The 21,667-nt window shown below is 34.9% G+C and overlaps 2 protein-coding genes across 2 annotated transcripts in view; both read left to right on the top strand.

The window, feature by feature from the left end:
- Window positions 1-21,667, top strand: part of LOC123904271 (glucomannan 4-beta-mannosyltransferase 9-like) — a 92,590-nt gene that overhangs the window by 69,691 nt on the left and 1,232 nt on the right. The window lies entirely within an intron of this gene.
- Window positions 7,436-11,289, top strand: LOC123910511 (glucomannan 4-beta-mannosyltransferase 9-like). Its single transcript, XM_045961642.1, has 7 exons — window positions 7,436-8,171; window positions 8,274-8,372; window positions 9,366-9,618; window positions 9,901-10,011; window positions 10,529-10,665; window positions 10,772-10,885; window positions 10,981-11,289. The coding sequence occupies exons 1-7, from the start codon at window positions 7,869-7,871 to the stop codon at window positions 11,287-11,289; spliced, it is 1,326 nt and encodes a 441-aa protein (XP_045817598.1). The 5' UTR covers window positions 7,436-7,868.

Raw genomic sequence — 21,667 nt, 5'->3', positions numbered from 1 at the left:
GAATTCTTAGACTACTTGCAAAATTATTGTTGACTTGCATTGATGTGTTGATTTGAGTGAATTACCCAAACTGAAGAGTGCATGTGAGTAGTGTGATGAAATCATAGAGCTTTGGTCGAAAAGTGTGAACTACTTGAAAATGTCTTGCGGTAACGGTTGTGCAATTGAGCATTGTTTGCAGGTGGATCATTGATCATCAGGTGAGTCTCACGTATGTATGATTCGAGTGATTTTAAGGAAAATGCCAAGGTCTTGACACGAAAGCTTGAGGTAAAAGTTGTTTCCTTGAGGACAAGGAAAGGTTTAAGTTTGGGGTTGTGATGACAAATCGTCACACTCTCTAATCCATGCCTATTTTAGCAACATTAGATACATTTTAGTAGGTTTTTAGCAATAAATATAAGAGAAATCTAACCATTAGCTTGATTACTTGTTTTGCAAGAAAACAGGAAAAACTGCAGGATTTGAAGGATTTTCACTACGCTGGGGGCGTAGCCCATCACGCGCCGCGTGATGGAGCTCACAGAGAGCCAAGATTGGGACCCTGATCACGCGCCGCGTGAGGCCTTACCACGCGCGGCGTGAAGCCTTGATGAAGATGAAGATTGCTCTCTGACTTGATCACGCGCCGCGTGATTCTGTTACTACGCGCGGCGTAGTTGATGGATTTGCAACCACGCGCGGCGTGGTAGATCTGGCGCGCGGCGTGGTTGCCTTCTGTATATATATTTTCTGCATAATTCTGTTTTCGGGTTGGAAAATTCTGCAAAATTGATCTACATTCTGGGTTTTGGAACTTCAAGATCGCGATTCAAGACTCCAGAGGATAGCTCCAAGCACATCGAGAGCATGGATCCACAAGCCATGGCGGTGAAGCGAGGAAGCGAACGAAGCACGATGAGGAGCTAAGCTCCTTTGGAGGTAGAATCTAGGATAGTTTAGGATGTAGTTCAGCTGAATGTAATCTACAAATGTTGTAAGAATTTACTCTCTTTATAGTGTTCATCCAATGCAAGTCTGTTTTTAATGCTTTATAATCCTTCATTAGTGTTATAATGATTTCGAGTTAAGTCACGTGCGAGAGTATTGATTTAATTTCTGAACTGAATTGCATTGAGCACTCGAGTGTCTCCGGTCGAGAGATTGAGGCATAGAGTGTAGCGAACGATTGACGCGCGTTAATATCATTCGTTGTAGGTAGCTTCCGCCCGAGAGATCGGGGGAGTATCAACAACGAATAGAGTGGATTTTGACAAGAGATTGCGATTCACTAATTTGTCGATCTAGTTGTGAACACTTGAGTAGTTCTTCTACATTGTAGGTTGCATGCGGTTAGCTATAGACTAGATGATTCCGATGATTCTACCTCGCTTTTCCATATTATCAAAGCACATTTTCTAGCAATTCATTACTCAACATACCCCCAATTTATGTGTATTTTCTGTATAATGTCTATGAACACGATTCGACTAGTTTGATCACACAATCCCTGTGGATCGATATTTTATTACTACGTGATTTTCGTGCACTTGCGAAATTTATCATCAATGATCTTATGTTGGTAGGATGAAATGTCTTTTTAGTCTGGCATATTAATTCTGTTGTCACGGGATCAGCTAATTTCCTCTAGGTTCAATCACTTAATGTGATCAATATTAAGAATGAATAATTAAAGCTAAGACAAATATAGAAAATAACGTAATAACAATTGAGCATAAACTTTATCGAACCAAGGCTACATGTCTCAAGCATTCATAAGGGAGCTCATCTACTCGACCTAACCTAGGAAAAATAAATTACAAAAATAATAAAAGAAAAAAACCTTATTGGCCTTGGAGTTCCTTGGCCCTCCTTTCCTCCTCCTTAGAGTTCTCCTAACTCTAGAGTGAATTGAATATGTCTCAATATTTCTGAATGAATAATTGTGAAAGAGGAGAACTATATTTATAGTTTTTCAGCCGAGTTTGGGCTTTTTCTACGCGTCCATCGCACCCATCGTGGCCACGATAGCGTGTAATTTTACCTCATCGTGGCCACGATGGATCATATCGTGGTACGATGGAAGATCTTCTCCAGATTTTCTGCTTTCTTCAACCGTCTTTCATCGTGCCACGATGACAAGTCATCGTGGTATGATGGTAAAGATTTGTTGCAGATTTTTTTCAATTTAAACCGCCTTCTCATCGCGCCACGCTGAATCTCATCGTTGGGACTATGGATCGCGCTGTTTATTACGTTTTTGTTCTTTTTTTTATGTTTTTTCCACTTTTCTTGCTTCTGGGCCAAATAACTTCACTTTTCAGGTATTTGCTTGCTTCTGGGCTTCAATTGCTATTAAAACAACCCTAAATTACTACAAAAAACATCATATAATTGACTTTCATCAAATGACCCCGTGTATATTTTTAATAAAAAAATTAGAAATTTTAATAGGAATATTTAGGATAATTTAGTAAACTTTGTAGTAATATTGTTTATGTTTGGGTTATGTAAAATAAAAAATTGTTTATGTTTCTTTTTTTTTTTATGAAAAATATTGTTTATGTTTCTTTTTTTATATAGTATTATATTTTTATTTCTATTTTTCTATTTTTATGTGGTTTTTTCTATAATTTTTTTATTGACTAAACTTTATATAATTTTTTATTGTTTTTTCCCCTATTTTTATGTATAGATTGTTCTATTTTTGTTTTTATCTATAATCTGTTTTGTCTCTATATTTAACATTATTATCTTTCTATATTTTTTTATATTTTTTTTTAGTGAAATTACAATGAAGTATATAAAACTTGCAACGTTGTTAAAAGTAATAAGGATAAATTAGTAACTTTGGTGGTTATCGATTTTAATATATTAGTAATAATAGATTTTCATAATAATATTGTTGCCTCCTAATTTTATCCTCTTTTATCAAAGGTTGGCTCATCTCGATTTTGACCAAATAACCGTACACGAGACATTAACTCATATGTTATGTCAGCAAGTCAACACAAGGTGACTGATGGTGGCTCTGCAAGTGCACAGAATCGCAACCAAGTAATAAAGTGATAAGTTATCGTTCTTCACAGGGATTGCGCCAAAATTACTAGTTTTGCTTAGGAATTTAGAAAGTAAAAGTGTTTTGCATTCACTTTGATTGTTTGAGAGAGATTTGCATAAAAGAAAATGACAATAAAGTAAAGGACAAGAAAGTAAAGAGCAATAAATAAAAAGGGTTATGCGAGTAGATGCACGAGGTGGTTAAGTGTTTCGAATCCCTCCCTTACTCCTGCTCGGTAAGTGGCGTTATACTATACCTCATTTTCAATTATAAGCTACCGAATTAATTTCTATTAAAATAAGCCTAGTATTACTATACTTATTTCTATTGCAATCTGACATAGGTCGAACCAATTAAGCGTGGATAGGTTTAGCCTTCGTGATTTCGTATCATTACCTTTAACAGGTTCGGCCTCTAAAGAGTGCGTCCTAACCTTTAGAAGTTCAGAATTTAACAAGTTCTCTACCCTAACTCGATTTTCTAATATCATTGCAGAATTTAACACGTGCGATTCTTAATCCTGCCCCCATACCGTCAGATACTGAATTTAATGATCTCATATTGGTAGGATGAAATGTCTTTTTAGTCTGGCCTATTAATTTTGTTGTCACGGGATCAACTAATTTCCTCTAGGTTCATTCACTTAACGTGATCAATATTAAGAATGAATAATTAAAGCTAATACAAATATAGAAAATAACGTAATAACAATTGAGCATAAACTTTATCGAACCAGGGCTACATGTCTCAAGCATTCATAAGGGAGCTCATCTACTCGACCTAACCTAGGAAAAATAAATTACAAAGATAATAAAAGAAAAGAACCTTATTGGCCTTGGAGTTCCTTTTCCCTCCTTGCCTCCTCCTTAGAGTTATCCTAACTCTAGAGTGAATATTGAATATGTCTCAATATTTCTGAATGAATAATTGTGAAGGAGGAGAACTCTATTTATAGTTTTTCAGCTGGATTTGAGCTTTTTCTACGCACCTATCGTATCCATTGTGGCCACGATGGCGTGTAATTTTGCCTCATCGTGGCCACGATGGATCATCTCGTGGTACGATGGAAGATTTGATCAGGATTTTATGTTTTTCTTCAACCGCCTTCATCGTGCCACGTTGGTATGTCATCGTGGTACGATGGAAAGATTTGTTGCGGATTTTCTTCAATTTAAACCGCCTTCTCATCGCGCCACGCTGGATCTCATCGTAGGTACAATGTGTGCATTGTTTATTACATTTTTGCCATTTTTTGTTTTTTTTCACTTTCTTGCTTCTGGGCCAAGTAACTTCACTTTTCCAAGTATTTGCTTGTTTTTGGGCTTCAATTGCTATTAAAACTACCCTAAATTACTACTAAAAATATCATATAATTGATTGTCATTAGTGACTCACCTGAAATGTTGGCGTAACATGTGAGTTACTATTCTTATATGTGTTGACTTGGTCAAAATCAACGGGATAACCTTTAATAAAATGCACTAAAAGTTAGGGAATGAAAATTATAAATTTGTAAAAATTAGAGAGTAAAAACTACGGTATAATTTAGCCTATTTTATATGCATATATCTATATATATAATTCCTAAATAGTTCTCCTAACCCTAATCCACTTAGACCAATCAAATTGTTTCATTTAGCCACATCATCTATATTATTATTATTATTGTCATCTCTATACTTTTCATATTCTACATTTATATACTTATGGTTTTTTAGTATACACTCACTCAAGCTTTTACTTAATTAGCCTTTACTTTTTTTGGTGAATATAACCTTTACTTTTTTTGGTGAATATAATAATTTTTGCTTACTATATTATAATAAGGAGAATACAAAAATACACACTAATTAACTTTGTAACTCTCGGTAATATATTTTTCATCTCTTAAGTCACAATTCAATTTTCATCCCTTGGACTTTTCTACCAATATTTTAATATATAGCTTACAACTATTTTAATTTGTATCCTATTCATATTTTCCTAACTAACCATTACGAATGTTAGAAACAAATATTTTCATCCCCTGGTGCTCAATCATGTGCTTACTAAGATTACCATTTGTTTTTCCGGTTGAATGTGAGAATATATTTTTTCATATCTTATAATGTGCAATTTCTCTTTCCATTATCTTGCCTCTTCATCTTTTGTGCATCAGGTATAAATACTTATGTTATTTTCTAAAACCATGATTTGTTGTAGTTATTTTATTTTTTGCAAAAATTAACTTTTTGCTTAACAAATAAAATTAAGAGAATTTGACATTTTTTGTTTGTTGCAGATCATACATTCAACTTTTGTGTTGCACATCATTTATAGGTTTAGTTAATTGTTACTGTATATGTGTATTTATATTCTATTATGATACAAATTAAATAATATATACTTTATTTTTAATTGAATTATGTAATAGTTGTTTTACTTTCCTTTACTTTTTTATTTATTCATTTATTTTATTGATATACTTATTTTTATAATTTTTTATTTTAGGCTTTGGGTCATCATCTCTTACTCAAACGAACTGAACTGTGAGGTTGATGCTCTTCACATATGTCCCTTTGGAATATTTTTAAAAGGTATGTACCTTTTAATTTTATTTGTTTTATTTGAGTTTTTCTAATTCTGTCACTATTTATATGCCAATTGTGTGACTTAGATTTTGTCACATATCTTTTCATCCAATCCTTTGTGTGTTTTGAAATAGATTTATATGTTTTGCGGAGATATATCATATTACTCCTGTATATATAAATTTTAGATAGTTATTTTGTTACTCATGTAAAGTAAACCATAATCCTTAAACCAATAATATTTCTTCATTTAACCACTCACTTACAATGCCACACCACTTCTCCTTAGAAAATAAATCTTTTGAATTTCGGATTCTCTATTTTATTATTATTATTATTTTGATAATATGTAATGTTTCAGTTTTATGCAATTGTAAAATAAAAATAATTGCATCACACCCGTGCATCGCACGGGTAAGGGTCTAGTAAGTTTGTAACCGTTGAAAAATTTGCATGTGGCAAATTTCATTGTGGCCGGACAACCTCCCACGTGCAAACAAAAAGCATGGATCGAAGAATATACGCATTTGCTTTTTGTAATTAATTGTGCCTAAATTTCAGAATATCTTACCTTAAAATGTCATGGCAAAACCGTCGGAAGAAAACCAAGTGTAGTTATTCCTCCTAAACAATAAAATATATTGACATGAGGAAGAAGCGAAGAACATTGCGTAATATAAAAAGTCATAGCAGCAAAACACGTTGCTACTTGGACTAAAAAAACAAGTAAGAAAAAACAAGTATTTCTCCTAAACAATAAAATATATTGCCATGAGAAAAAACATTATTACTTGTTATTGTGCACCAATGACAATGTACGAAATGGAATTTGCTATAGTTGTTAAAATAACAAATATTGTTGAGTAATGAGGGGTAGTAGGGGATCATCCACATTGATTTAAGAACAACTCTACAAGTTGTTATTCATCATCCTTCCCTTCAAGAAAACCAAGTGTAGTTATTCCTCCTAAACAATAAAATATATTGACATGAGGAAGAAGCGAAGAACATTGCGTAATATAAAAAGTCATAGCAGCAAAACACGTTGCTACTTGGACTAAAAAAACAAGTAAGAAAAAACAAGTATTTCTCCTAAACAATAAAATATATTGCCATGAGAAAAAACATTATTACTTGTTATTGTGCACCAATGACAATGTACGAAATGGAATTTGCTATAGTTGTTAAAATAACAAATATTGTTGAGTAATGAGGGGTAGTAGGGGATCATCCACATTGATTTAAGAACAACTCTACAAGTTGTTATTCATCATCCTTCCCTTCAAGCGGAAGCTTTTTAAGCCACATACACTTGCACCGCCGTTGGCCGCACACAACGGGCTGGGACACGCCGTCTGACCACCTTTATCGGGAAGACTTTCGATACAAGGAGACGGTCGAACCATTCGTCGAACTAGGCTCTGATATCACTATTGGGTCACGATGGGGCAACTAGGGATCATCGACGGTGGTTTTAAGAACAACTCTACAAGTAAGCTGAACATCACACTTTAACTCAAAACTTTAAGGTGTTAGGTTTATGGGTCATCTCACTTATAAATGTTCAATCTTCACTTTTCTAAACGTGGGACTCAACTCACACTTATTACAACACTTATTAGGGACATCCGTAAATCATTTGATCTTGATTAAATGATCTAAAAATATTCATATTTTATTTTTTATTTTATAGTAAAAAGTACTAAATATAAATCTCAATAGAGTCGAATCTAAATCGAACCACTACTGATATTTTAAACGTCTAATGTAGCAAATTTGTTTTTTTCTTTTTTACATAATGTAGCAAATTTGTTTAGTCCCACATGCATTCTATCTTACCATAAGTTGACCCACTAATTTTGTGAGTAAAAAGAAAAATTTAATGTGCAACCATGCATTTAATAGTAAAAAATATATTTATTTGCACATATATATAGTCCCTTCTTATATCTTCTACAAAGGTTACCTTCAACAACACTCTTCCCTTAACATGTTTATTTGATTCTTCTACCTCTGCCAGCATCCTCTGTCCCGTTTGTGGTGATAAAAAAAGAAGTCTTTTTAAACTCACATGTAGTGTAAGTAACAAGTAACAACTTTTGTTTGTTTGGTTGAAAAACCACATGTAGTGTAAGTAACAAATAATATTTAATGTGCACATAGCCCCTTATATATATGCTTCTACAATTCTACTTAGTGTTTCTTATAACAACCACTCTTCCGATTTGTGTTGATAAGAAAAACACTTCTTTTGAAAAATGGAGGCATTTCAAGTAGTAATTGGAGGAGTTGGTATGCAAATTGAGTTTGTTTGGAAGCATATGAGAGAAGCTTTGGTTGTACCAATACTGAAAATTGCAGTGTTTTTGTGCATATGCATGTTATTGATGGATTTTGTTGAAAAAGTTTATATGGCAATTGTGATTAGTTTTGTGAAGTTGTGTGGTAGAAAACCAGAGAAACGTTATAAATGGGAGACTATTAAGGATGATGATGTTGAATTGGGTAACTCTAATTATCCAATGGTTCTTGTCCAAATTCCAATGTACAATGAAAGAGAGGTGAATGTTGTTCATTTTTCAATTTTAATATATTAGAGCTTTGAAAAGCAGAACTTTCTCTCTTTGAATTTGACATATATATGGTTCTAATTCTAAATGCAGGTTTATAAGCTATCCATTGGTGCTGCATGTGGACTCTCTTGGCCTTCTGATAGAATCATCATACAAATTCTTGATGACTCAACTGACCAAGCAATTCAGGTAATCTAGTGGTTAGAATTTCATCGTTAAAATTAATAAATGCGTGTCTAAATTTGTAATTAACATATTTTTACCATTATATATCTTAATGTATTCACACGGCTTACTTTTTGGGATTAATTTGTCAATGATATATAGGATTAATGATGGGATTAGATTTTGGTCAAGCCAAGTACATGGTGTGTAAGTGTGACAACTCTTTTAGGATGTAAAAACTTATTTTGACCATTAAATAATTCTCACCATTGTATCAAATTAGATTAATGTGTCATTGATCCTCTTCCTCAAACCTGAAATTTGAATGATAGGTTTGTTGTGACTTGTTGATTATGGATCATTGGTGGTTGTACCCCGTTGTAAAGGAAGAGGGTGATACCGAAGTTGGATTTCCCATAGTTACAATATGGTGTTGTAACTGACTGGGATGTTCAATCTCTGATCAACGACTTAGATTGTTTTACTTTATCAAACTGTATTTAAAATCTGAATCGTCCGATCTTAAATCAACGAAAATGATTGATTACAGTCTGATATTGCGTCGTTATTTAATAGCAATGAATCCAAATCCAGGGTGGAACCTGTAGTCCATAATTCATGACTCTACACACCTATCATACGGATCTCAGGTCTGGAGAGGGTTAGACATATATTGTTCCAATGGTATTGAGGTTTATTGATCAAATGGTAAAAATAAGTTCGTACATGGTGAAAGATTCTTCTCATTGTGTGCATGTTTGTATTAAAGGTGATTCTTGCAAGTGAACAAAAAAGCAGTGTTTTTGTTCCTATAAATGTCCCTAATTTCATTTTTAATCTCTCAGAAAGATGTCAACAAGTTTTGGTCCTCAAATAAGATACACATGATTTGACTTAAAAACAGAAATCAAAAGTCAGTGATAAAAAATATTTGGGAAATTTTTAAAAATAACCAAAAATAAAGTTTGAAATATTTACAAAGACTAAGAACTTATTCAACAAAAAAACAAATTGCAGGAGTTGGTGCAGGTGGAATGCCATATATGGGAAAGCAAAGGTATTAATATAAAGTATGAAGTTAGGGACAACAGAAATGGGTACAAAGCAGGAGCTTTAAAAGAGGGAATGAAGCATAGCTATGTCATGCAATGTGATTATGTTGTTATCTTTGACGCTGATTTTCAACCTGAACCTGATTTTCTCTGTCAAACCATCCCTTTTCTTATCAATAATCCTGAAATTGGTCTCGTTCAGGGTCGCTGGAAATTTGGTAACTTTTTTATGATTTTATTGAAGCTTCAAAATACAATATTTGCTAATTACTGTGATAAAAAAAAAAATGTGGTTGGCTTTTATTATGTGGTTATAAAATTGAAAATCATTGATAAGTGTATATCAAATATAAATTTAAATATTATCTTTAGTATGACGACTACGAGTTTAAGGGTTAAATTTACATTTCGATTCCATTTAAATAAATTAAGTTGATGTAAAAATTGATTCTAACAATCTTGCACATAATGTGTGCTTTTCTTTTTTTCTTTATTTTTAGTGAATGCGAATGAATGTTTGATGACGAGGATGCAACAAATGTCACTTGATTACCATTTTAAGGTGGAACAAGAAGTTGGATCTTCCACTTATGCCTTCTTTGGCTTCAATGGTAATCTCACCACATGCTTAAACCACTTTCATCCATTTTCCTTCTCAAAAATAATAGTGGAAGTAGTACAAACAATTATAATTGTTTTCTTTTAAACTTGAAACCCTATAGGTTGTTTGGTTACGATTTTGTTCATGGATTAAAAATTTATTCTTTATGTTTAATGAAAAATTCTTTTTGTTTAAGTATGAGATTGCTTGAATATGTGTTTATAAGTGAGAGCAACCCTCACATTACAAGCCCAACACCAGAGCAACGCCATGCAAAACAGAAAAACAGAACCAGCAGCGGAGAAAATCGAAGAAACCAAAACTGAAGAAGCGATCACGATATAAGGGCCTGCAACTCGAAAACACAACACGCCAACACCCCGCACTTCACATAATTGTTGATGATGTTTTGCTTTTCTCAATTGATATAGATCCGTAATCTTTGTATTTTGACATGATCATCAATGTTTTCTGTATAAATATTAGAAAAAATTCAATGTAATACCATCAACATAATCTTAACACAGGGACTGCGGGTGTGTGGAGAATTTCAGCGTTGAATGAAGCTGGTGGGTGGAAAGATAGGACTACAGTTGAAGATATGGATTTGGCCGTACGTGCTAGTCTCAAAGGATGGAAATTCTTATATCTTGCTAATCTACAGGTTTCATTTTCTTAATCCAATCTCAAACAGTCATTTTTTTACATGTTATCAAAATTTAATGTGTGTTACGAGTGTTACATTACAATATTTGTTTCAAATTATATAGGTTAAAAGCGAATTGCCAAGTACTTTAAAGGCTTATAGGTACCAACAACACAGATGGTCATGCGGGCCAGCCAATCTTTTCAGGAAAGTGGTTATGGAGATTTTCACAAACAAGGTAATTGGTTGATCCATTGATGAATACATTGGCTCATAATAATTTAATTTATAATTTAAATATATTTATGTGTTTGTTTAATCTTCATACTGCAGAAAGTGTCTTTGTGGACAAAGTTACATATTGTTTACAGTTTTTTCTTTGTTCGGAAGATTGTGGTCCACATAAACACATTTGTGTTCTATTGCATTGTGTTGCCCGCAACTGTTATGGTGCCTGAGGTTGTGATCCCTAAATGGATTTGTGTTTATATCCCTTGCATCGTCACACTTTTAAAAGCCGTTGGAACTCCAAGGTCAATATTTATGTTATTTTTCCTTTCTTTTTTTTGCCTCAACATATGTTTGGTTCCACGGTCGCACATTTCAAAATTATGTTTTGGTTGGTCAAACATATTTCAATGACAAATTAGTAATGTTTGGATTTTTGTTTTAGAATTGATTAAAGTCGCAAACCCAATTATATTTTAAAAACCTTAGATTTCTAGCGTTTTGAAGTGGCATAAATTCAATTATCAAATGCATTAACAATTTTAAATACAAAATACACACTAAAATATCACATAGGATTTTACCTCTTTCAAATAATTTTCAACACCAGTCATGTGTCTGGAACAACCACTATCAAAGTACCAGTCTTCTTTTGATGAGGCTCTGAGTGACGTATGGGCAATCAGACTTTTCCCACTGCTTTCAGCTGTATACTCCTTGGTATTGATTGTATCATCTTTTTGCTTCCATTCCATCCTTGTTTTAGTAATGGATGGATCAGACTCTTGTGGAATTTCACTTGGATACCCATACAATTTGTAGCAGTAAGGCCTTATGTGCCCCTTTCTTCCACAGTGATGACATCTCCATGAGTGGTACCTGCTTCTTGGTCTAGGTATAAACCTAGGTCTCTGCCATCTTTGCTGATGTGGTGCCACATGTGGCAACACTTGTCTCTGCTGTCTAGGAGACAGGTGTGACGACATCCTGTCATGCATTTTTGGAGACGGTTGTTTACTTATCTCAGACATATATTTCCCTTCTTTGTTGTAATCCATAATCCTATTAACATTTTTGTATTCATACCCAATGCCTGTTTTGGATCTACTAGGAGCAGGCAAAGTTTCCAGGATTTCATCTAGATCACTTCCTTTGAATAGCCTAAGAACATGCTTCTTTAAATTCTCAAGATGAGAGTTTAATTCAGTTACCTCTTCATTTAGATGGGCTATCTCAGTCAGTTGTTTGATCTTGTCAGCTTCTAAGTTAATGATAGTTGCCTTCTGTTCTTCAATGATCTTTAAACTATCTTCCCATTTAGTAATAAATTCAGAGATTCTTGACAGATTAGCAGCTCTCTCAGTTTGCAACTTAGTGATTGTTTCTTTTTGCTCTTCAGAGACTCTGCAGACTTCTGCACTCTTTAGACACAGCTTTTTATATGATTCAGCAAGTTCATCAAAGGTTAGTTCTTCTTCACATGATTCAGTGTCAGATGTGCAAACACTTGTCAATACATGTATAGCTTTTGCAGTATCGGCTTCTCCTTCAGAATCTTCATCTGACCAAGTTACAGTTAACCCCTTCTTTTGTTTCTTTAGAAAGGTTCCACATTCACTTCTAATGTGACCAAACCCCTCACATTCATGGCATTGAACACCTTTATTTGGAGCTGATTTCTCATCTGTTACAGGTTTTCTGAAATTCCTGTAAGTGTTGCGACCAATGTCAGCTGCACCTGTCTTAGAGCGTTTGTCCATTCTCTTTAGCACCTTATTAAATTGTTTTCCCAAAAGAACCATTGCATCAGAGATGCTTTGTTCAGACTCTGTGTCACTCAGTTGATCTTCTTCCTCAGCATTTGAAACAAACGCAATACTTTTGTTTTTCTTATCCATCTTTTCATTTGTAGGTACCTCATAGGTTTGTAGTGAACCAACCAGTTCATCTAGCTTCATATCTGTGATATCCTTTGCTTCTTCTATAGCTGTGACTTTCATGTCAAACTTCTTAGGTAGAGACCTGAGCATTTTTCTTACCAGCTTTTCTTCAGGTATCTTTTCACCCAAGGCATCAAATTGATTGTCAAAATCAAGTATGGTCATGTGAAAATCCTGAATGGTTTCATCATCATTCATTCTAAGATTCTCAAACTTAGTTGTTAGGAGTTGTAGTTTAGACAGCTTCACTTTAGAGGTACCTTCATGAACAGTCTCAAGAATTGTCCAAGCTTCCTTAGCACAGACACACTTTTTGATGAGTCTGAATATGTGCTTGTCAACACCATTATAAAGTGCATATAATGCTTTTGAGTTTGCAAGAGCAAGCTCATCTTCTTCTTTGGACCATTCTTCAGCAGATTTCAACTCAGGAGTTGGTTTACCATCTTTGTCCATCTTCACAGGTGGAGTCCATCCTCTCAGAATTGCCTTCCATGTCTTGCTATCAATTTGTTTTAGGAAGGCCATCATGCGGGACTTCCAATAGTCATAGTTTGAAGCGCCAACCAAAAGAGGTGGTCTGGTAACAAAACCTCCTTCTTTGTCCATCCTTGCCAGAAACGATTTCCCTGGAGCTCACCCTAAAATTCAGAACAGGGTGCCTGCTCTGATGCCAATTGAAATTCCTGGCACACAGTGGACAGGTGTTGCTCAAGGTGTAGCAACACTTGTCTGTTGTAGACAGATGTTGTTACTGGTGCGCCAACACTTGTCTATAAACAGAGCAAATAACATAAAACAATACAAACAGTAAAGTAAATAACACACGAGAGTTGTTAACCCAGTTCAGCCTAAAGCCTACTCTGGGGATACCAATCCAGGAATGAAGTCCACTATCAGCAGTATTACTTCGAAGCTAAACTCACCCGTTTACAACTTCTCACTTAATCACTACCCAATGACCCTTCTACCTAGGAACTCCTAGATATGAGACCCCGTCCCAATTCCCACCTTAGCAACACAGACAGCGCTGCTATTCAATTCCACAATCACAACAGGTGGAGACACACTCCTAAGAAACTAGGATTCACTCTTGCTTAAAAGCTTGCGAGTAAACCACACAACACAATAGAACAATCTCCGTACTTCAAAGCTTAGGAGAAGTTCACACTTACAACTCAATAAACTCAGGTCCTAAGCTTGCATCAATGAGACACAAGAAAGGCTCACAATTAACACTCTAAAATCCCTAAAACACACGCTTTGTAAGACTCGATTTTAGATGCTTGAAACCATATGCTTGCCTTCGTATTTATAGTAGTAGAATGACTTGGGCTTCAAGACAAAATTAGGGCTTCTAGAATTGCGGCAGCTGTGATATATTTTTGAAAATAATAGTTATATTTTTGAAACGCAAAAATATATTTTCCAAAAATATAATTCCTTTGGAAAATAAAACTAGGGTTTGGCTGCCTCATGAAACACATTAAACACGTGCGCCTTCCTCTGTAAGAAACCTTGAAACAATTCTTCAAACAGATCTTCAAAAGATTGAGTAGAAATTTAAACCCGCTAGCTGGCGCGCACGATACAGAGTCAGGTGTTGTTCCAAAGTGTCCCAACATTTGTCACAACACTTGGGATCAGCACATTTGTCTCAACACTTGGCTAAAATATGTTTTTGCAAAATGTAGCCAATATACAAAAACCCAACATTTATAAAGACTAAGAACTTATCAATAATCCTGAAATTGGTCTCGTTCAGGGTCGCTGGAAATTTGGTAACTTTTTTATGATTTTATTGAAGCTTCAAAATACAATATTTGCTAATTACTGTGATAAAAAAAATGTAGTTGGCTTTTATTATGTGGTTATAAAATTGAAAATCATTGATAAGTGTATATCAAATATAAATTTAAATATTATCTTTAGTATGACGTCTACGAGTTTAAGGGTTAAATTTACATTTCGATTCCATTTAAATAAATTAAGTTGATGTAAAAATTGATTCTAACAATCTTGCACACAATGTGTGCTTTTCTTTTTTCTTTATTTTTAGTAAATGCGAATGAATGTTTGATGACGAGGATGCAACAAATGTCACTTGATTACCATTTTAAGGTGGAACAAGAAGTTGGATCTTCCACTTATGCCTTCTTTGGCTTCAATGGTAATCTCACCACATGCTTAAACCACTTTCATCCATTTTCCTTCTCAAAAATAATAGTGGAAGTAGTACAAACAATTATAATTGTTTTCTTTTAAACTTGAAACCCGATAGGTTGTTTGGTTACGATTTTGTTCATGGATTAAAAATTTATTCTTTATGTTTAATGAAAAATTCTTTTTGTTTAAGTATGAGATTGCTTGAATATGTGTTTATAAGTGAGAGCAACCCTCACATTACAAGCCCAACACCAGAGCAACGCCATGCAAAACAGAAAAACAGAACCAGCAGCGGAGAAAATCGAAGAAACCAAAACTGAAGAAGCGACCACGATATAAGGGCCTGCAACTCGAAAACACAACACGCCAACACCCCGCACTTCACATAATTGTTGATGATGTTTTGTTTTTCTCAATTGATATAGATCCGTAATCTTTGTATTTTGACATGATTATCAATGTTTTCTGTATAAATATTAGAAAAAAATTCAATGTAATACCATCAACATAATCTTAACACAGGGACTGCGGGTGTGTGGAGAATTTCAGCGTTGAATGAAGCTGGTGGGTGGAAAGATAGGACTACAGTTGAAGATATGGATTTGGCCATACGTGCTAGTCTTAAAGGATGGAAATTCTTATACCTCGCTAATCTAGAGGTTTCATTTTCTTAATCCAATCTGAAAACAGTCATTTTTTTACATGTTACCAAAATTTAATGTGTGTTAGGAGTGTTACATTACAATATTTGTTTCAAACTATATAGGTTAAAAGCGAATTGCCAAGTACTTTAAAAGCCTATAGGTACCAACAACACAGATGGTCATGCGAGCCAGCCAATCTTTTCAGGAAAGTGGTTATGGAGATTTTCACAAACAAGGTAATTGGTTGATCCATTGATGAATACATTGGCTCATAATAATTTAATTTATAATTTAAATATATTTATGTGTTTGTTTAATCTTCATACTGCAGAAAGTGTCTTTGTGGACAAAGTTACATATTGTTTACAGTTTTTTCTTTGTTCGGAAGATTGTGGTCCACATAAACACATTTGTGTTCTATTGCATTGTGTTGCCCGCAACTGTTATGGTGCCTGAGGTTGTGATCCCTAAATGGATTTGTGTTTATATCCCTTGCATCGTCACACTTTTAAAAGCCGTTGGAACTCCAAGGTCAATATTTATGTTATTTTTTCTTTCTTTTATTTGCCTTTGTTGTTTTGTAATTGTTCAAACCTAGTTTAGAAGTTAGTTTCATTTCAAGTTAGTTGGTTGTAACTAACTTTTAGTTAGTAGTTGGTTAGTTGGTTACTTGTCTATCAAGTTAACCAACTATCTTTGTTTTCTATAAGTAGGAGTTAGAATAAAGTGTAGAATCACTTCTTGTAAACTTCCACAATATTCACTAATCAATAAAATCTCTTTTCTTTCTCCTAAATCTCCTTCCTCTTCTTCAATAACACAAAGTGTGTGCTTGTTCTCCAACAAATTGGTATCTAGAGCCTTTTGGTTCATTGTGTAGCATCACAAGATTCAGGTTCTTGGGTAAGATTGTCAACATTCAGAGGCAATGGCAAGCGGCAATGGTGGTTTACCCAATAATCTTCCAATTCTTGATGGAAAGAATTGGGAACGATGGAACAAGCAAATGAAATCTTTGTTTGGATTTCAAGATACACTAGATGTGGTGATTAATGGTGTTGCAGCATTACCTGCAAATGCAACTGCAGAGGCAAGAAACAATCACAAAGATTTGAAGAAGAAAGATTGCAAGGCAATGTATGCAATTCAGGCTGCACTAAATTCAGCAAATTTTGATAAGATCTCTCATGCTGAAACATCCAAAGAAGCATGGGATATCTTGGTGAAGTATTATGATGGTGGAGAAAAGGTGAAAGCTGTGAAACTACAATCACTGAGGAGGCAGTATGAATTACTGCAAATGGACAACAATGAATCGATTGGATCTTATGCATCAAAGGTTCAAGCACTGATTCACACCATGAAGAGTTGTGGTGAAGAAATCTCTGAGAAGATGATTGTTGAAAAGGTAATGAGAACCTTAACCCCTAATTTTGATCATGTTATTGTTGCTATCCAAGAAGCTGGTAAAGTAGCAGACATGAAATTGGAAGATTTGGTTGGTTCTTTAGAAGCACATGAATTGATGATTAATGAGAGAAAGGGTGTACAAGAATCCGTGGAAGCCTTGAAAGCTCAAACATTCAAGAAGAATGATGGCTACAAAGGAAAGAATAAGTCCAAGAATGCTTCACAAAACCAGCAGAAATTTGATGAAAAATCTGAATCCTTCAAGAAAGGAGGAGGAACATCAAATTCAAATCCAAAGAAAAAGGATAAAAGTCACATTCAATGTTACAATTGCCAGAAGTGGGGTCATTATGCATCTGAATGCAGATCAAAGAAGGCAAAAGACAGTGATGATGAAGCAAACTTGGTGGAAGAAAACTCAGTTGAAGGTAAAGGTGCTGTAACCTTCATGGCTGCTATGTCAGAAGATAAAATTGCTAGTGGAGCATGGTACTTGGACACAGGGTGTTCCAATCACATGACTGGTCATAAAAACTGGCTGATCAAATTTGATGACACAAAGAAAAGCAAAGTGAAACTAGCAGATGGTAGGTCCATACAAGCAGAAGGCACTGGGAACATGGTAATCAAAAGAAAGAATGGTAGTTCTGCCATAATTGAAAATATCTTGTTTGTACCAGGTATGGATTGTAACTTGCTTAGTGTTGGTCAATTAATAGAGAAAGGCTTCTCAGTTAGTATAAAGAATGAATACTTTGAACTCTATGTTCCTGCAAACATGTTAGTATTGAGGTCACCTTTGGCTAAGAATAGAACTTTCAAAACTGTGATCAACAATGCTACAGTAGAATGCATGAAAGCTGTGTCAGAAGATAAACAAAATTGGCTGTGGCACTTGAGATTTGGCCATTTGAATTTTAAATATCTGAACCAGTTAGCAAGCAAGGAAATGGTAGCAGGACTGCCCAATATTCAAATGCAAGATAAGATATGTGAGGGTTGCTTAGCAGGCAAGCAAACCAGGAACATTTTCAAAAAATCTTTACCATTAAGATCTGCAAATGTTTTGGAAGTTGTACACTCAGATGTGTGTGGACCATTTGATGTGAAATCACTTGGTGGAAACAGGTACTTCATAACATTTGTGGATGAATTTAGCAGAAAAATGTGGGTTTACTTGATACAGTCAAAAGATGAAGCATTTGATGTGTTCAAAAGATTCAAGGCTTTGGTAGAGAATCAATGCAGCAAGAGAATTAAAATTCTCAGAACTGATGGAGGAGGTGAGTATACTTCAAGGAGGTTTGAGTCATTTTGTGAAGAAAATGGCATTGAACATGAAGTCACAGCTCCATACACACCTCAACACAATGGTTTGGCTGAGAGAAGGAACAGAACAATACTTGACATGGCTAGATGCATGGTGAAGCATAGAAATCTGCCTAAGTCATTATGGGGTGAAGCTGTAAGTACTGCAGTGTATGTGTTAAACAGATGCCCTACAAAGAAACTCAAAGACAAAGTACCAGAAGAAGTATGGAGTGGCAAGAAGCCAAGTGTAAGTCACTTTAGAGTTTTTGGTGCATTGTGCTACAAGAATGTACCAGAAGCCAAGAGAAAGAAGCTGGATGATAGAAGTGAATCAATGATTCTAGTAGGCTATCATGTAACTGGAGCTTATAAACTGTACAATCCAACAACAAAGAAAATGATATACAGTAGAGATGTCATTGTTGATGAAGCAAAGAGTTGGGATTGGATATCTAGCAGCAGCACAAGCAAGCCATTGATGAGTTTAACTGAAGACAATGATAGTGATCAGAATGCTGAGACAGATGCTGCAGCATCAGAAGCAGCAGATGCTGAAGCAGCAGATGCTGAAGCTTCAGAAACAGTAGATGCTGAAGCATCAGAAGTTGGAACCAGAGCCAGATCATCAAGGGCAAGAAAAACAACAGCCAGATTACAAGATTGTGATGTGGTAAATGATAATGAGGTAAATGAAGATGGTGATCTAGTACACTTTGCACTGCTAGCAGGAGCAGAACCTGTTAATCATATTGAAGCTCTGAATAACATGAAATGGAAGCAAGCTATGGAGGAAGAACTATGTGCCATTGAGAAGAATCATACATGGGAGATAGTCAAGTTACCATCAGACAAGAAAGCAATAGCAGTAAAATGGGTGTTCAAATTGAAGCTCAACCCAGATGGTTCCATAGCAAAGCACAAAGCAAGATTGGTTGCAAGAGGTTTTCTGCAAAGAGAAGGGCTGGATTACTCAGAGGTTTACTCACCTGTTGCTAGAATTGAGACTGTAAGGCTGGTAGTAGCTATAGCAAATGCAAGAGATTGGCCTATGTACCATCTAGATGTCAAATCTGCTTTTCTAAATGGACCATTAGAAGAAGTAGTTTTTGTAACTCAACCTCCTGGTTTTGTGATAAAAGGTAAAGAAAACATGGTATACAGGTTGAAGAAAGCCCTATATGGCTTGAAGCAAGCTCCAAGAGCCTGGAACAAAAGGATTGATGGATTCCTTGTGAAACAAGGTTTCAGCAAATGCAAGTCAGAATATGGAGTTTATGTACAAAAGTCAACTTCAAGCATCATTCTTATATGTTTGTATGTTGATGATCTCTTGGTAACTGGGAGTGACATAACTAAGATTGAGAAGTTCAAAACTGTCATGATGACTGAATTTGAAATGACAGATTTGGGAGAAATTTCTTACTTCTTAGGTATGGAATTTTTGAAAACTTCAAAAGGATTAATGCTACATCAAAGGAAGTATGCTGGTGAGCTTTTGAAGAGATTCAATATGTCTGATTGTACCTATGCTATAACTCCAATGGAGACAAATCTTAAGCTAGAAAAGAATGAAAGTGAAGATGCAGTGGATCCTACAATGTTCAAACAGATTGTTGGGTCATTAAGATATCTGTGCAATAGCAGGCCAGACATATGCTTTGCAGTTGGCTTGATTAGCATATTTATGGAGGATCCTAGACAATCTCATATGAAAGCTGCTATGAGAATATTGAGGTACATAGCTGGCACACTAGATTTTGGAATTCTCTTTCCAAAGTCAGCAGTGAATGCAAAATCAGAAATAATTTGCTATTCAGATGCTGATTGGTGTGGTGATAAAGTGGATAGAAGGAGTACCACTGGCTACTTCTTCAAGTATTTGAATGCTTCAGTTGCTTGGTGTTCAAGGAAGCAACCAGTAGTTGCACTTTCCTCGTGTGAAGCAGAATATATTGCTGGTTCTTATGCAGCATGTCAAGCCCTATGGATTAACTCAGTGCTTAAGGAATTGAAGATCGATGTGAAGAAGCCAATTACACTGCAAATTGACAATCAATCTGCAATAAACTTAGCTAAAAATCCAGTGCTGCATGGAAGAAGCAAACATATAGAAGCCAGATTTCATTTCTTGAGGGAGCAGGTGAATCAAGGTAGCTTAGAAGTAATTCATTGTGCTACTGGTTCACAGGTTGCAGACATTATGACTAAGAGTTTGAAGGTTGACAGATTTTTGAACTTAAGGAATTCACTTGGTGTGTTCCAACTTAGATCATGAGGTTGAACTTGTTGTATAGGTTTGAAAATTAAGGGAGCATGTTGTTTTGTAATTGTTCAAACCTAGTTTAGAAGTTAGTTTCATTTCAAGTTAGTTGGTTGTAACTAACTTGTTAGTTAGTAGTTGGTTAGTTGGTTACTTGTCTATCAAGTTAACCAACTATCTTTGTTTTCTATAAGTAGGAGTTAGAATAAAGTGTAGAATCACTTCTTGTAAACTTCCACAATATTCACTAATCAATAAAATCTCTTTTCTTTCTCCTAAATCTCCTTCCTCTTCTTCAATAACACAAAGTGTGTGCTTGTTCTCCAACAGCCTCAACATATGTTTGGTTCCACGGTCGCACATTTCAAAATTATGTTTTGGTTGGTCAAACATATTTCAATGACAAATTAGTAATGTTTGGATTTTTGTCTTAGAATTGATTAAAGTCGCAAACCCAATTATATTTTAAAAAAACTGTTTTTATAGTGTAAAATTTACACTATAAAAAATTCGGAAATCGTTTTCCGAATTGCTAGGAGGGTAAGGGAGAAAGTGAGTGGGTGGGATGAGAAAATTTCGACTTAATTCGCTTGTCATTGGGTTGTATATTATATTATGTTTGGATTTGGACCAACTACTATGGGATATGTCACAGATGGGCTATCCCTACCCAGTTCCATTTTTTCTTTTTTTGAGATTTATTCATCAATTTCATTTTTTGTGTCACTTTGATATATAAGTTTCTCACAATTATCTATTTGGTGAGAAATTTTTCTTTTAGTTTCCCATAGGTTCCCACACCGCTAGAGGTAATTCTATTTGAGGTGTGTCCTATAATAAATATGGATTTCAAACATTGGTTTGTTATGTTATGGAAGTCTAACTCCTTTACACTAACATTGAATCTCAATTCAACTTAAGTACCAAATGAATAATCTTTTCTGGATTCCTCAAGATCAGACAAAAATCTACCACTTGAGTTGAGTTTCTCTAAGTCTCTCAGACTACTAAAAGTTCTCCTCTTGAGTTAAATATTATCATCCCTCTATAGAGAGAATATT

The sequence above is a fragment of the Trifolium pratense genome, linkage group LG1 (assembly GCF_020283565.1).
Source record: "Trifolium pratense cultivar HEN17-A07 linkage group LG1, ARS_RC_1.1, whole genome shotgun sequence".
NCBI lineage: Eukaryota > Viridiplantae > Streptophyta > Magnoliopsida > Fabales > Fabaceae > Trifolium > Trifolium pratense.
Note: the sequence above shows the minus strand (reverse complement) of the source record. Positions and strands in the feature narration are given on the sequence as shown.

What these genes read in the sequence shown, in the direction of transcription:
- LOC123910511 (XM_045961642.1), top strand. Translation starts at nt 7,869, where the DNA reads ATGGAGGCATTTCAAGTAGTAATTGGAGGAGTTGGTATGCAAATTGAG. An exon ending in TCAGGGTCGCTGGAAATTTG is followed by an intron (nt 9,619 to 9,900) that starts GTAACTTTTTTA and finishes CTTTATTTTTAG; the next exon opens with TGAATGCGAATGAATGTTTG. An exon ending in TGGAGATTTTCACAAACAAG is followed by an intron (nt 10,886 to 10,980) that starts GTAATTGGTTGA and finishes TTCATACTGCAG; the next exon opens with AAAGTGTCTTTGTGGACAAA.